Raw genomic sequence first — 18,008 nt, 5'->3', positions numbered from 1 at the left:
TTCCCTCTTGGCTGGCCTCCCAGCGTCTGCCATCAGACCCCTCCAACTCATCCAGAATGCAGCAGCTTGTCTGGTCTTCAACCTTCCCAAATACTCACACGTCACCCCCCTGCTTACTTCCCTCCACTGGCTGCCTGTCATGGCTCGCATCAAATTCAAAACATTGGTGCTAGCCTTCCAAGCAGTTAAAGGGTCTTCCCCAGCTTATCTACAAAAAATCATCAGACCCTACACCCCTGCCAGACCTCTTCGTTCAGCCTCCACAGGCCGCTTGGCACCTCCCCCTCTCCGAACCTCCACCTCACGCTCACGACTACTGTCTGTTCTGGCTCCACGGTGGTGGAACGAACTCCCCGTTGAGGTCAGAACTGTAGAATCTCTCCCCACCTTCAAGCGCAAGCTGAAGACGCACCTCTTCAAGCAGCACCTCTCCCCGTCCCTCCCTACCTCCCTGTGAACCTTAATTGTTGTCTCTATGATGTGCTTTGTGTATCAGTATTTTAGTTGGCTAGGTAAGCAGTGTTTGGATAGTTAACTTTGGTGACTTTTGCTCTGTTTGTTTGTTTGTTCAAAAAAAAAAAAAAAAAAAAAAAAAAAAAAATGGCCCTTGTCCTTATCTTTGTTGTACAGGTAGCAGTTGAAATTGTACTTACCTCTAGGGTCTTTCAGCGAACTTATCCCTGGTTATGGGTATGCACTTTGTTGTACGTCGCTCTGGATAAGAGCGTCTGCCAAATGCCAATAATGTAATGTAATGTAATGTATACCCATATCTTTAATATTCTACAGTCCTTTCTGTGAAATCCTGGAAACAATTGGCTAAATGATTCCATTATAAACACATACCTGTCATTTTTAATCAGAACAGTACCCGAATAAATTATTCTTGCAGTCCCCTCTACTGCAACTATTTGTTAGCCAGGAACTGTATAGTTTGTACTGCAAGACAATTGAGGTCTTGCCAAATTTACCTAATTTAAAAAGAAATTGGTGGAGATTTAAATTTGTCCTTGTTTCAGTGAATTTAGATTTGTTACATTGGACCATGATTCATATTACAATGGAACATTGCAGGATATTAGAGGGAAAAATATTTTTAAAAGCAATATTAATGGATTCACTGAAGCACCACAACTCATCTTTATTAGCAGTTCTTGACCGTCTCTCACTCTATTTATCTTTACAGTATTTTGGCATTACAGGAAAACTACATCCAGTAAATTTTGTTTTTTAATATGCTCACCAATGTCCTTCCTTTCCAGGTCAGTTAGATGGGAGCAGCTGTGGACTTTACGTTTGTGTTTTCAAAAAGTATAATACTTGATAGTAATCAGTTAAATTGCAGTCCAAGTAAAATGCGAAAGGTTGTCCTGGATGACTTAACTTAAAATGAAATACTCATTAGAATTAGCCCAACAGTAAATCCTCCTTACAATTAAGGCCTCGGTTTGTTTCCAAGTCCCATTTGTGTCCCTACTTACTTCCCACTGCCATATTGTCATTTTTTTCCCCCTTGTCTTCATCACAATCATACTGCAGCGCTGAGACACCCCCCACATACTGCCCCAGGACCGCCACCTCCTTCATCTGCACCCTGCCAATCTCACACACATTCAAAACCCATCACATGAACAAATTGTTCATAATTAATTGTTAATTGTTTTATCTGACCATCATTGTCACCCGTAAGCCAGCCAGAGGAGGATGGGCCCCCCACTTAAGTCTGGTTCCTCCCAAGGTTTCTTCCTTCTCCACCTTGGAAGTTTTTCCTTGCCACTGTTGCCCCAGGCTTGCTTTTGTGGGGGGAAAGGCTGGGGCTTGCGCTAAAGCTGTGTTTCTCAACTCTAGTCTTGCCGGAAGGTTTTTGTTGTAACCAGAAACTGAAACAACTAATTTAATAACTGAACCAATCATACCACCAAAAATGCCCTAAATTAAATAAATCAATTAATAAATTCCTGGTTGAGAAGCACTGCTCTAAAGCATGTACTGACAAATATAGCGTGAAATGTGCAACACAAATAAAGTTGATTTAACTTTATTTTCATTGTAAAGTTGCATGGTTTGGGTTTATCCCTGGGTATATAGGTCTATAATGAGCAGCTTGTGAATTGACAGTCTATAGCAATGAATGCCCACCCTGCACCTGACACACAGCAACAACTGCTGTGAACAGGATTTCACAAAAAGGACTGTTTCATATTAAAGATAAGGGTCCAGCTAACAAATGTATACCCCCTTTCATTTTGAAACAATTTCTAGTTTTTGAGTTATGAGCTATGCAAATGAGCTGGGTGGCAACTGACAGTCAATAGCAACGTATGGCCACCCCACACTAGAAACACAGCAACAATTGCTCGGAACAGGATTTTGCAGAAAGGACTGTAGAATATCAAAGATAAGGGTCCAGCTAACAAATGTATACCCCCTTTCATTTTGAAACAATTTCTAGTTTTTGAGTTATGAGCTATGCAAATGAGCTGGGTGGCAATTGACAGTCCATGGCAACGTATGGCCTCCCCACACTAGAAACACAGCAACAATTGCTCGGAACAGGATTTCACAGAAAGGACTGTTTAATATTAAAGATAAGGGTCCAGCTAACAAATGTATACCCCCTTTCATTTTGAAACAATTTATAGTTTTTGAGTTATGAGCTATGCAAATGAGTTGGGTGGCAACTGACAGTCTATGGCAATGCATGCCCATACCACACCTGACAGACAGCAACAAGAGGTGGCAAACAGTTTTTATTGAAATTTGTGCACAATTGTATAGTCTCTGCAAATACATCACAATCATATCCAACTGTATTAATTTAACAATTCAAATTGACAAAATTACAGTTCATAAATAATTTTATTCACCGAACTTTTATTTTGATAAATGCGAACCAGAAGTCTCCAATTGTGGCCAGCAACATTTGCCAACTTCACGCAGCTCAGGGAGCATAGGTTACAATGGTCTGCAAGCACGTTCGAGCGCACACGATAGCAAGGAGAAACGTGTGCATCTTATGTAACTCATAGCAGTTCGAAATCTGTAAGGACAGAGTAAGGTTTTGTACACAACAAGCCTTGTACATTTTTTTCCCGTAGCTTTCGCGAAGTTTTTTTAAAATTTTATTTTTAAAGTAGCCTATGCAACAACAATTTTCTCTATACGATGAACCTCGGTTTCCTAATATTCAAGGGTGAATAATAATGACCGCATATAACAATCCCAAATAAGGTATATTATTTTTTAATAATTTAAACTATTATACATATAACTATTATAGATCTATTATCTTAAACTAAGCAGGCTACTCATTTGTGGGCGGGCTACCATGGACACCGGTCTGCTCATTACAGGGGTAGTTGTAGCGATTTATTTAATTGTGTACAATGCTTTCATTAAAAGTCGGAGGTGTACAAGCTCTGCTAAATTGCATGGGAAGACTGCGATCGTAACTGGTGAGTTTATTTTGCAATTATTGTGAAGTTTACCTGAAGAAAACTGATGATCTTGGTCCCCCCGTATAGGCTAGCTACTTGATAAATTCAATGGTGAATTAACAGTAGTTAACAGTTTGGAAGTTTAGACTTTAATTTACATATTTTAATTTTAGCTTCATGAAACATTTGGGGTCGCGCATGACATGAGTGTTTTCTTAATTGCAATAAGCTGCAGTTTATCTTTTAAAAGTTCAGGTCCAAAACGTCGTCCAAAGGCTAACCTATATTCTTTCAACATTGTGCATCATAGTGTACAAACACGATTTTTACTGACGGCTAACTAAATCTAAATAGGTTAATTCCGTAGACCACAGTTTATGGAAGAGTATATCTAGTTTATGTACTTTGATCCTCAAGCGGCCAAAACCGGTGTGAACAAACTGCTTATAAAAGCTCCGTGAAGCTGGAAACAATTGGAGACTTCTGGTTAGAGTTTATCAAAATTCAAGTTCCGTAAATAAAGTGATTTCTGAACTGTGATTTCGTCGTTTTTCTTCTTTTTATTAAAATAGTTAGATATCATTGTGATGCAAAATGCAATTGTACTTTTAATTTCTGTGAAACCATTTTGGCAGAAATTGTTGCTGCATGCATTGCTATACACTATACACCAGGTAATTTGCAAAGCTGATGACTCCCAAAACTATGAATTGTTACCAAATGAAAGGGGATATACATGTATACACATAACATGGAGGGGCATATACATTCCACTAATCTAAGGATGTTTGTAAATTCCATTATGTGAGATGCAAGGAACTTGACAATGGAACTTAGTCTATTACAGTAGCCTATACGAGGTGTTCTGGTATCGGACTCATGGGGATTCAGGGATTAGCCTACAGTAAATTGATACGTTTGTATAGGTTTACGCAAACTGAAATAAAGTAATCATTCTATATCCATAATTCATTGGACAGTGACATATTTCTGTCTACTATTTAGCTTTTTGTGTTTGAAAGGAGACAATGATGGTTTAAGTCCAGACTGTCAGCTTTAATTTGAGGCCATTTCTGTCTGTTCAATTGAGTTCACCAGTTGTTTTTTTGTTTTGTTTATAGTGAACCAAACTGTTGACTTGGTCATGCCCAGGGTTTTTGCAGTCTTCCAGATTGATTGATTTTCATGTCTGAGCCTCATGACAACCTGCTTGATTTGCTTCGACACTGCTGTCTTTCTCATGTTGTCACACCCCAACGACAAACTCCAAAGGCAATTGCAAAGTCTAGAATCAAGACTAGACATCAACAGCTCTCTTCTGCTTTAACTAAACTAAATTAATACACCTGTCTAACGAAGCACATCTGTGAAGCCAATTTAATAAATACTTGTAGTAGCTTAAAATGGGGGGCCCCATGTACAAAAGGTGCTGTCCTTTCTAAATGGTTCATCTAATATGGATGGAAAATACCCTCAAATTAAAGCTGACAGTCTTAACTTCAATCTCATTGTCATTATATCCTTTTAAATTCCGTGTTAGAGTACTAGTGTTAGATAACAAAATGTCACTGTCCAATGAATTATGGTGCTCACTGTATGTATAAAAGCTGTTCACCCAATATGGATGTAAAAACCATCAAATTAAAGCTAAAAGTCTGCACTTTAACAGCAGTGATTGTTTGCTGGAGTACAGAGCAAAAACAACCAAAAATGTGTCACTGTCCAAATCCTCACAGTGCTCTGTAATCTGTCATTGTTTATATATTTTTGAAAAACAACCTTTTTTTTCATACAATGTCACCGAATTTGACATGATCTACAGCACATCCAAATTTGCGAAAGGTAATTTTGATGTGTCCAAAGATGGCCACAGGACAATTTAAATTAAACTAAAATGGCTGACTACACCCAAATTATGCATATGGCCCCAAATTTAGGTTGAGCGCAACTTTACATCAGAGGATGATAGAATGAGCATGCAATGTTACAGTGCAATATGGCACTCAGTTTGTTCTGATCAGTGGTGGTCTGATCAGTGGGTGCAGACAGTGACCACTATGTTAACAGAAATATTTATAATATTTATAATATGTCCCTGATTTGTTTGATGTCGTGAAGTTGTGATTTTTACAGTTTACTTGAGGATGAAGGGATAGTTCACTTTCTGGGTTAAATATATATATATTTCAGTCAAGAGAAATTAAAGAAAATGGTAGTATTGTCATAATCCCTGCTCACCCCCAGAGGGAGGCTGACTGTACACTGATTCACCTATAGCACATTTACCCGTTCCCTCTTTCTCTGTGCATTTAAAGGTACAATAGGTAAGATTTTTGTGTTAAAACATTGCTACAAGACCATTGTAAATCCCTTCCTATCATTGAAAAAGGCTCACTCACCCTCTGCCTGTGTTTATAGTTTACACTAGTTTATAGTTAATAGTTAAATTCGGCTTTCAAAATATACAGTTGACGGCCGACACTGTACCAAAACATTGTGTAACTGCACAATAACTCAAGCTCGTTGGTTCTAATTGCCACAGCCAATGGTGTTTCAATGTCAGCGCTTTAACAGAGAAGGGGGAGGGATAAACAGTGTTGTGGTTTGAAGGGGTTTGTTGCTGCTATTCCTCTTGACCGTTAGAAGTCCGAAATTAACTATTGTACCTTTACAAATATAGCTCACTTAAATGTTTATTACTTGATTTGCTTAATGTGTTCGGTTTTATATGTTGGTGGCTGATTGTGTCATTTTTGGTTTATTTTGGCTTTTTTTACCTTCTCGGTGGGTTCAAGTACACCCAAGTAGGGAATGCATGAATAAAGATTTTTTTGTTCTGCTCAGCTGGTGTTATGGGAATTCTTATTTATACAGCTTATATTCATTTAATAGTAGTTCTTTGTACTCAAAGAGTTGTCAAAACTGCTTTGGCGACTGCACTGGGGACAGTTGCAGGTTTATACCCTGCCATCATTGACCTCTGACCCTTGAATAAACAGTTAAGATGTGTCTCTCAGGGGCCAACACAGGCATTGGGAAGACCACAGCCCTGGACTTGGCCAAAAGAGGGGCGAGAGTCATCCTGGCCTGCCGAAATCAGCAGAGAGCAGAAGCTGCTGTCTGTGACATTAAGAGGGTGAGAAGTCAATTTTTCAGCCTTTTTTAGTTACTGAGCCCAGGTACATTTGCCATTCTTTAAGTTCCACCCCTGTTCTTCAGGAAAGTGGGAATGATGAGGTGGTGTACATGAATCTGGACCTGGGGAGCCTGCAGTCTGTGCGCTCCTTCACTCAGACCTTCCTAAAGACAGAACCAAGACTGGACCTGCTCATCAACAATGCAGGTGACACCATTTTAGGTTTTCTACAACAGAGGTCCCATTATTACATTATTTGCTTAGTGGACATAATCACACTAATCCTGATCCTGAATGATCCTGATCCTACTCTACCGACCCTCCTCGCTTTCTTGGGAGTGGCGTGAACACCATGGATCAGGATCATTCAGGATCAGGATTAGTGTTAGTGACTCTCCCAACTGTCAAATTTGTTCATTATTTGCTAGATCGCAATTATTTGCTTTATTGCAATATGCAATAAAATGAAAGTGCCGTTTATCGCGGTCTGTAATAAAAGGCTGTATTCATGTACCTATGACTGCAGGATATCATTGCGTATGTCATAACCTAGCTATATATTCGGAGCCTGAACATACCTGTTTTGATACAGTTATCTAATTTCACACGTCGCGTTTTGTGATGAAACACCTTATCTATTCATACAGCTAGATAATTATTTACACATTTCTAGTTAAGGCATGTTCTGGGCTTTGGCATTGTTTTTACAGGCTCAGTTGTTAAGTCATTATGCCACACTGCTGTGTGCTGTGTGAATGTTCTGTGTTAGCATAGATGGACATTTATTGCATCCCTGGTACAGGTATCTTCCTGCAAGGAAGGACAGAGGATGGCTTTGGCATGATCTTTGGTGTCAATCATCTTGGTCACTTCCTGTTAACTCTTCTGCTGCTGGAGCGTCTGAAGGAGTCTGGCTCAAGCAGAGTGGTGAATGTGTCCTCCAGAGCTCATCTTTTTGGAGCCATTGATTTCAACTTCCTGAGCACCCACAAAGACCTTGGTGTGGGGGACACTGGCTTTCAGACCTTTCTGTTGTACAGCCACAGCAAACTGTGCAATGTGCTCTTTACTCATGAGTTGGCCAAGAGACTGCAAGGAACCAGTGTCACCTGCTACAGCCTGCATCCAGGTCAGTGTGCACCCGACACCATGGTCGAACTTAATCGGTCACCTTGTGAACGGGATGCCATTAGGTTACAACATAATGTAACTTAAGAACAACAGAGCCCCTAGATATATGGTTTTTACATCCATATTGGGTGATCCGTGTGGGCATTATATTTTTTGATTGCTTTTGAAGTCCTTTATTGGCATTCGTCAACGTGAGGACAAGAGTTGTGCCAGTGAAAGTCAAGGAAGCCATTCTGAGGCTGAGAAATAAGAAAAACACAGTCTGAGATATAGGCCAAACAATAGGCTTACCAAAAACTGGAACATCATTAAGAAGACAGAGAGCACTAGTGTATGGTATGTGATGGGATCATTGCCTTGCTGTGGGATGAATGCCACCATCCAATGAGTTTGGAGGCATTCAATTGAACTAGAACAGATGAGATGCTTCTGTACACTTCAGAATTCATTCTACTGCTGCTATCAGCAGTTACATTATCAACGTGAGTCAGCCCCTGTAACAGCCATGCATGCCCAAACTATATAACACCCCGACCACCATGTTTCTCAGATGAGGGGGGTGCTTTGATTCCTGGGCAGTTCCTTTTAGCCTCCACACAAGTCAGCATTGGTCTCATCTATCCAAAATATATTTTTCCAGAACTCTGCAGGGTCTTTTCGGTACTATTTATTTAGTCATCCAGTTTTTCCAGTGGTTTGCATCTTGTGGTTTGCATTTTGTAGTGTAGTCTCTTTAGATCCGTTTGTGAAGTTGTCTGCAGAAAGTAGTCACCGACACATCCTCCTGAACAGTGTTTCTGATCTGTCAGACAGGTGTTTTTTATGGATTTTTTGCTTTTCATCATGGCAATAATTCTTCGGTCGTCAGCTGTAGAGGTCTTCCTTGGCCTGTCAGTCCCTTTGCAATTACTGAGCTGACTAGTGCTCTCATTCTTCTGAATGATGTTCCAAACAGTTCAAGCCTTTTGCTTGGCCTATGTCTCTTGAATGTTTTTTCTTATTTACCAATTACTTTTGGTCCCATAAAATGGAGGAGACTATGTATAAAAAGGGATGTAATTCCTTGATGAATGCTCTAAAATTAAAGGTGACAGTTTGTACCCTAACCTCAAACTCATTGTTTCATTTTAATTCCAACGTGCTGTAGTACAGAGCCATGAGAACAGGAATTGCACCACTGTCCAAATACTTACGGACTGCACTGTACATTTCACAGTTATCTTGTGCATCAACTCTTAATTTCTGTAGGGCCAAACAAGTGTATTTTTTTAAGAGTATTACTTGGAACTTAAGATGATTTGTAACACATCTTGGTAGAGAGCCTCACCACAGATTTTCTGTTCCACAGGACCAGTCAGAACGGAAATAGCTCGCTACACCAGTATATGGTGGAGACTCTTCATCACTCCTATATACTGGCTGTTTTTTGTGGACCCAGTTTCTGGAGCCCAGACCACTCTGCACTGTGCCCTCCAGGAGGGCATTGAGCCGCTGAGTGGGTGTTACTTCTCCGACTGTGCCGTGGTGGATCTTCTCCCCAAGGCCAAGGATGATGCAGTGGCCAGAAAGCTGTGGGAAGTGAGTGAGAGACTGAGCGGACTGTGCTGAGAGAAAAGCAACACCTGCCTTTCTGCACTCCTGAAACACACGATGGCCACAGATTGGAAAAATTATATTGTAAATGGTTGGAATTTACAGTGGTGTGAAAAAGTGTTTGCCCCCTTCCTGATTTCTTTTTTTTTTTTTTTTTTTTTTTTGCATGTTTGTCACACTTAAATGTTTCAGATCAAACAAATTTAAATATTAGTCAGAGACAACACAAGTAAACACAAAATGCAGTTTTTCAGTTTTTATTATAAAGGGAGGGGAAAAAAATCCAAACCTACATGGCCCTGTGTGGAAATGTGATTGCCCCCTAAACCTAATAACTGGTTGGGCCACCCTTAGCAGCAACAACTGCAATCAAGCGTTTGCAATAACTTGCAATGAGTCTCTTACAGCGCTGTGGAGGAATTTTGGCCCCCTCATCTTTGCAGAATTCTTGTAATTCAGCCACATTGGAGGGTTTTCGAGCATGAACCGCCTTTTTAAGGTCATGCCACAGCATCTCAATAGGATTCAGGTCAGGACTTTGACTAGGCCACTCCAAAGTCTTCATTTTGTTTTTCTTCAGCCATTCAGAGGTGGGCTTGCTGGTGTGTTTTGGATCATTGTCCTGCTGCAGAACCCATGTTCATTTCATTCACAAACAGATGGCCGGACATTCTCCTTCAGGATTTTTTGGTAAACAGCAGAATTCATGGTTCCATTTATCACAGCAAGTCTTCCAGGTCCTGAAGCAGCAAAACAGCCCCAGACCATCACACTGCCACCACCATATTTTACTGTTGGTATGATGTTCTTTTTCTGAAATGCGGTGTTACTTTTACGCCAGATGTAATGGGACACACACCTTCCAAAAAGTTCAACTTTTGTCTCGTCAGACCACAGTCTTGGGGGTCATCAAGATGTTTTCTGGCAAAATTGAGACAAGCCTTAATGTTCTTTTTGCTCAGCAGTGGTTTTCGTCTTGGAACTCTGCCATGCAGGCCATTTTTGCCCAGTCTCTTTCTTATGGTGGAGTCATGAACACTGACCTTAACTGAGGCAAGTGAGGCCTGCAGTTCTTTGGATGTTGTTGTGGGGTCTTTTGTGACCTCTTGGATGAGTCATCGCTGCGCTCTTGGGGTAATTTTGGCCGGCCGGCCACTCCTGGGAAGGAGTTCCACTGTTCCATGTTTTCGCCATTTGTGGATAATGGCTCTCACTGTGGTTCGCTGGAGTCCCAAAGCTTTAGAAATGGCTTTATAACCTTTTCCAGACTGATCGATCTCAATTACTTTCTTTCCATTTGTTCCTGAATTTCTTTAGATCTCGGCATGATGTCTAGCTTTTGAGGATCATTTGGTCTACTTCACTTTGTCAGGCAGGTCCTATTTAAGTGATTTCTTGATTGAGAACAGGTGTGGCAGTAATCAGGCCTGGGTGTGGCTAGAGAAATTGAACTCAGGTTTGATAAACCACAGTTAAGTAATGTTTTAACGGGGGGGGCGGCAATCACTTTTTCACACAGGGCCAAGTAGGTTTTTTTTTTTTTTCTCTCTTAATAATAAAAACCTTCATTTAAAAACTGCATTTTGTGTTTACTTGTGTTATCTTTGTCTAATATTTAAATTTGTTTGATGATCTGAAACATTTAAGTGTGACAAACATGCACCAAAAAAATAAAAAATAAAAATCAGGAAGGTGGGCAAACACTTTTTCACACCACTGTATATAGCGCCTTTATCCAAAGCGCTGTACAATTGATGCTTCTCATCCACCCATCCACCCATTCACACACTGACAGCGATTGGCTGCCATGCAAGGCGTCTACCAGCTCATCAGGAGCATTTGGGGGTTAGGTGTCTTGCTCAGGGATACTTCGACACAGCCCAGGCAGGGGATCGAACCGGCAACCCTTCGACTGCCAGACAACTGCTCTTACTGCCTGAGCCTTGTGCCCATAAGTGCTTCATGAGAGTTTGGAAATATAATTTTATATTAAGACTTCAGTTAATTAGTTTGTATTAATTTTAATTATTCTAAGTAATGGGAGTATATCATTTTTATTTATCTGTTAAACTTTTCATTGATGTTATCATGCTAATTAAAATAATAGAAAAAATTGAGAAAAGCAGGACATGATTATGTCATTTTTCTTAATTTATTCTTAGAAAAATAATACTTAAATAAAAGTTTGTATCATTACAATTTTCAAGTAGAATAGTTTCTATTTTTAGGAAAACTGTACCTGGATTATAGTTTAATTCCATTATATGGTACTTGTTGGTACTAATAATAATACTCGCACGTCACCCCCCTGCTTACTACCCTCCACTGGCTGCCTGTCATGGCTCGCATCAAATTCAAAACATTGGTGCTAGCCTTCCAAGCAGTTAAGGGGTCTTCCCCAGCTTATCTACAAAAAATCATCAGACCCTACACCCCTGCCAGACCTCTTCGTTCAGCCTCCACAAGCCGCTTGGCACCTCCCCCTCTCCGAACCTCCACCTCACGCTCACGACTGCTGTCTGTTCTGGCTCCACGGTGGTGGAACGAACTCCCCGTTGAGGTCAGAACTGTAGAATCTCTCCCCACCTTCAAACGCAAGCTGAAGACACACCTCTTCAAGCAGCACCTCTCCCCATCCCTCCCTACCTCCCTGTGAACCTTAATTGTCGTCTCTGTGACTTGCTTTGTGTATCGGTATTTTTTAGTTGGCTAGGTAAGCAGTGTTTTGATAGTTAACTTTGGTCACTTTTGCTCTGTTTGTTTGTTTCTTGTTTAAAAAAAAAAAAAAAAAAAAAAAAAAATTGGCCCTCGTCCTTATCTTTGTTGTACAGGTAGCAGTTCAAATTGTACTTCCCTCTAGGGTCTTTCAGTGAACTTATCCCTGGTTATGGATATGCACTTTGTTGTACGTCGCTCTGGATAAGAGCGTCTGCCAAATGCCAATAATGTAATGTAATGTACTTTTATTTTGAAATTGTAGACCTTTCTTATTGTCGCTAGCTTCACACTGCCTGTATCGAATATCGAATGGACCTGACTAGCCAATGCTGGTCTTGTAGTTCCTTAGCTTGGAAGAGTATTGATTTTGTGCTGAACACAACTCGTTAATTTTCTTACCTAGTTTTTAGTACAACAAATTTATCAAATAGCAATCTTCTGTTTACGGTGAACAGAGAGTTTTCCTAACATTCAAGGGTGAATAATAATTATTGTAGATATTGTCTAAAAAACGTAGCAGCTCATCTCAGCTGTGTGCATGCTACCATAGCTCCGTGAAGTTGGCAAATGTTGCTGGCCACAATTGGAGACTTCCGGTTCGCATTTATCAAAATAAAAGTTCGGTGAATAAAATTATTTATGAACTGTAATTTAGTCAATTTTCATTGTTAAATTAATACAGTTGGATATAATTGTGATGTATTTGCAGAGAATATAAAATTGTGCACTAATTTCTATAAAAACTGTCAATTGCCAACCAGCTCATTTGCATAGCTCATAACTCATATGTTGCTATTGACTGTTGTAAAACCCCACGCTAACCCAACGATGGAATTTAGCGAGGGCTGAAGGTATCAGCATGCTTGTCCTTCTGGGGTTGCTGAAAGAATATTAGTAGGGTTAAATATTAGTGGCCCCTATGCGGAGAGTCTAGATCAGCCAATAAATAAACCACGATACAAAGACAGTAGTACCACTCTGCCTTCCACTCTTTACTGGTCCGGGCTGACCAAGAATCTCCACAATGGGGCCAATACATTCACCTTTGTTTATCTGACTCCATTTGGATAATAATGTAGATTAGTTATCTACCTTTGGTAGATGTCTTATTTATAATTTTGACTTGATCGCTATAGGAATCCTGTACTGAGATTTACTCTTCTGAACAGTCCTCTGCTAGTACCGCCGCATGTCACATCACGCGTTATGTGCACGTCTCACGAGCTGGCTAGATATCTGCAGTCATTACAGAGGTTGCAGGAATAGCTACTTTTGGGTATATCTGTTTACAGCCTAGGGACCCAAGAAGACCAATAAGCTACGGCTGTTCTCGACATGAATGAACTACCACGCGGAGGCGAGTGATTTACCGTAGAGGTCTACGGGTGCTATATGCCGTGATACAATCGCCGTGATAAATTTACATCCTCCCTAGACCAACTCGAGGGGGTAACCAAGCATTCCCTGTGTAACACTGAGTGTCAGTAAGCAAAACCACACAGATCAAGTTTTAACAATTTGTTTTACCAGGCAGGTTACATACATAATTACACTCTAGTTCCAAATCAAAATATACATAAAAGCATTACAAAGGAAACATACGGAGTCTTAAAAGTCATACCTGGTAATAAAAGCGACATACGGGAGTCTGGCTACAGACACCCTGTACATAGAAGTGACGTGCACGGTGTGCACGGGAGTCTGATTGCATCCTCCCAGATTGCTTGGTTTGGTCTCCTTAAATCCAAAATCAGGCCTTTGATGTTGACTCTAAAAATGGGTCCGCAATGAACCAATGAACCATCTGGCGTTTTATAATCATTTGGAATTTGGAGCCAGGCCTCCCCAGGAAACGAGATCTGATCAGGGGGGTTGAGGCACATGGCTTTCACTGGGGCAGAGCTCCACACAGTTTCTCCTTGGTTCCTGGTTGGTTATGATGTCCAAGGTTTGCTGTTGCAGAAACTAGACCATTACACCAGTCACACTGAACCAATCAGAATAACACCAAACTCCTCCAGGAACCCCACTCCCACAGGCATGGGTGCCAACAGGTGGGGGCTAAAGATGTATGCTCCTGGGGTTAAATTACTTTACAGCCACATATTGCCACCGTACCAGAGGAAGCCAGCAAGCTGACCAGCGCACTGAGTGACAATGCCAGATTTTAATCATTTCCGCCTTACACTGTCAGTTGCCACCCAACTCATTTGCATAGCTCATAACTCAAAAACTATAAATTGTTACCAAATGAAAGGGGGTATACATTTGTTAACAAATGGACCCATATGGACCCATATTAACAAATGGACCCATATCTTTAATATTCTACAGTCCTTTCTGTGAAATCATGTTCGTGCCATGTAATCCAGTACCACTTGAAGACATCAAAATGTTAGCCTTAGATCTGTATTTAAAGAGCAAAAATATACATTGGTAGCTGTAGTAATTGGATTACATTATTACCCATACGTGATTATATTTAAAAATGACAATACCCAGAAACGACACACTGGGTTTTTTTACACTTTTGATTTAATACAAAAAAGTAATTCTAAAGTCTTTGACTGAATATTTTCAAAAGAGCAAGTAGAGCATTGTAAAATAGAAGTTGCTCACTCGTGTTCTGCTCGATGCATGTCCAAATCTCCTAACCAAAATACATGTTTTAGCTCAAAAATAAATTTATCCATTAACTTAGAATCGCATGATCTAGCGATTCTTAAAGGAAACAATTGGCTAAATGATTCCATTATAGACACATACCTCATTTTTAATCAGAACAGTACCCGAAAAAAATATTCTTGCAGTCCCCTCTACTGCAACTATTTGTTAGCCGGGAACTGTATAGTTTGTACTGCGAGACAATTGAGGTCTTGCCAAATTTACCAAATTTAAAAAGAAATTGGTAGAGATTTAAATTTGTCCTTGTTCCAGTGAATTTAGATTTGTTACATTGGACCATGATTCATATTACAATGGAACATTGCAGGATATTAGAGGGAAAAATATTTTTAAAAGCAATATTAATGGATTCACTGAAGCATCACAACTCATTTTTATTAGAAGTTCTTGACCGTCTCTCACTCTATTTATCTTTACAGTATTTTGGCATAACAGGAAAACTACATCCAGTAAATTTCGAATATGCTCACCAATATCCTTCCTTTCCAGGTCAGTTAGATGGGAGCAGCTGTGGACTTTATGTTTGTCTGTTTTCAAAAAGTATAATACTTAAAAGTAATCAGTTAAATTGCAGTCCAAGTAAAATGTGAAAGGTTGTCCTAGATGACTTACAAAATTAAATACTCACTAGAATTAGCCCAATCCTCCTTACAATTAAGGCCTTGGTTTGTTTCCTAAGTCCCATCTGTGTCTCTACTTACGTCCCACTGCCGTATTGTTGTTTTTTTCCCTTGTCTTCATCACAACCATACTGCAGCGCTGAGACACCCCCCACATACTGCCCCAGGACCGCCACCTCCTTCATCTGCACCCTGCCAATCTCCCACAAATTCAAAACCCATCACAAAACCAAATTATTCAGAATGAATTGTTAATTGTCTGATCTGACCATCATTGTCACCTCTAAGCCGGCCAGAGGAGGATGCCCCCCCCCCACTTAAGTCTGGTTCCTCCCTAGGTTTCTTCCTTCTCCACCTTGGAAGTTTTTCCTTGCCACTGTTGCCCTAGGCATGCTTTTGTGGGGGGAAAGGCTGGGGCTTGCTCTAAAGCTGTGTTTCTCAACTCTAGTCTTGCCAGAAGGTTTTTGTTGTAACCAGAAACTGAAACAACTAATTTAATAACTGATCCAATCATACCAAAAATGCCCTTAATTAAATAAATCAGTTCCTGGTTGAGAAGCACTGCTCTAAAGCATTTACTGACAAATATAGCGTGAAATGTGCAACACAAATAAAGTTGATTTGACTTTATAATTTAATTGTAAAGTTGTATGGTTTGGGTTTATCCCTGGGTATATAGGTCTATAATGAGCAGCTTGTGAATTGACAGTCTATAGCAATGAATGCCCACCCTGCACCTGACACAGAAACAATTGCTGGGAACATGATCCATCCATCCATCCATTATCTGAACCCGCTTATCCTGATCAGGGTTGCAGGGGGGCTGGAGCCTATCCCAGCATACATTGGGCGAAAGGCAGGAATACACCCTGGACAGGTCGCCAGTCTATCTCAGGGCACACACACCATTCACTCACACACTCATACCTACGGGCAATTTAGAATCTCCAATCAGCCTAACGTGCATGTCTTTGGACTGTGGGAGGAAACCGGAGTACCCGGAGGAAACCCACGCAGACACGGGGAGAACATGCAAACTCCGCACAGAGAGGCCCCGGCCGACGGGGATTCGAACCCAGGACCTCCTTGCTGTGAGGCGGCAGTGCTACCCACTGCACCATCCGTGCCGCCTGGGAACATGATTTCACAGAAAATACAATACAATCTTAAAGATATAGGTCCAACTAGTAAATGTATTTCCACTTTCTTTTGGTAACAATTTACAGTTTTTTTGTTATGAGCTATGCAAATGAGCTGGGTGACAACTGACAGTCAATAGCAACGCTTGGCTGCCCCACACTGGAAACACAGCAACATGATTTCACAGAAGTGACTGTAGAATATTAAAGCTATGGGTCCAGCTAACAAATGTATACCCCCTTTCATTTGGTGACAATTTATAGTTTATAGAGTTATGAGCTATGCAAATGAGCTGGTTGGCAACTGACAGTCCATAGCAACGTATGACCACCCCACACTGGAAACAAAGCAACAATTGCTGGGAACATGATTTCACAGAATTGACTGTAGAATATTAAAAATATGGGTGTATAGAGTAAATGTATACCCCCTTTCATTTGTTAACAATTTATAGTTTTTGAGTTATCAGCTATGCAAATGAGCTGGGTGGTAACTGACAGTCAATAGCAATGCTTGGCCACCCCACACTGGAAACACAGCAACAATTGCTGGGAACATGATTTCACAGAAACTACTGTAGAATATTAAAGATATGGGTCTATAGAGTAAATGTATAACCCCTTTCATTTGGTAACAATTTATAATTTTTGAGTTATGGGCAATGCAAATGAGCTGCTCGTGAATTGACAGTCAATGGCATTGCATGCTCTTACCACACTGTAAATACAGCAACAATTTCTGGGAGCATGATTTTAGATAATAAATGTATAATTTTATAGATATTACACATAGATTTAATGTATGCCCCTTCATATTTGGCAAAATTTTTTTCAAACAGTAAGCAGGTATGTAAATTAGCTGTTATTGAACCGACAGTGTCAAACAATTTATGCTTGGCCTACATTATAGTAACTAGTCAAATAGCAAGCTAGTTGCTTGCTGACTTTTATAAGTTGTATCAGCAATGAATTTAAACAATGGTAATCATGTGAGGAAGCGCAGAAAACGCGGTAACTATGTTCTCATTATTTAACGTTACTCAGCAGCTCTTATTTTGACGGAAAATCACAGGAAGTTGAGACCGGAACTTCTGTACAGGAAGTCTCATTGTTGCTCGCTTCACGGAGCTCAGGCAGTTCCACAAGTTTAATTTAGCTTGTCGATATCCGGAAAAGGAAGCTGCTGATTCAGAATGTAACCCCATAACGGAACTTTAGTTTTCGGTATGCCAGCGCAGCACCCGCGGCATCTAGCTTACTGCTTGTAGTCAGTCGATTGTGGGCACTGATCTTATGTAGCCTGCCTATTAAGTTGTGGCTAGAGTCAGCCACCTTCGTACATCAACAATGGGGTGCACGAACCTTTTTATACCCTGAAATACCGGGAAGAATATTGGATAAAATTGCTTCCCTTCAATGATTTTCCCTTACCAAAATGGCGCTACTGTAACAGTAAAACTTTATTCAAGCAAAACTCAACGCTTGATTAGTTCAGCCAATCAGACAAAATGTCTTTAGTTTGGTGTGCGCATGCGTAAGAACAGTGGGC

The 18,008-nt window shown here is 40.4% G+C and overlaps 1 protein-coding gene across 1 annotated transcript; it reads left to right on the top strand.

Moving 5' to 3' along the window:
- The first annotated feature begins 3,052 nt into the window (after nucleotides 1-3,052).
- Nucleotides 3,053-9,396, top strand: LOC133132694 (dehydrogenase/reductase SDR family member 13-like). The gene is made up of 5 exons (XM_061248331.1): nucleotides 3,053-3,455; nucleotides 6,455-6,573; nucleotides 6,657-6,780; nucleotides 7,376-7,702; nucleotides 9,053-9,396. Exons 1-5 carry the CDS (start codon nucleotides 3,329-3,331, stop codon nucleotides 9,310-9,312), a joined length of 957 nt encoding a protein of 318 aa, XP_061104315.1. The 5' UTR covers nucleotides 3,053-3,328; the 3' UTR covers nucleotides 9,313-9,396.
- Nucleotides 9,397-18,008: the final 8,612 nt, after the last annotated feature.

This window comes from Conger conger, chromosome 7, assembly GCF_963514075.1.
Source record: "Conger conger chromosome 7, fConCon1.1, whole genome shotgun sequence".
NCBI classification, from domain to species: Eukaryota; Metazoa; Chordata; class Actinopteri; order Anguilliformes; family Congridae; genus Conger; species Conger conger.
This window is presented reverse-complemented; position numbering and strand designations above follow the sequence as displayed.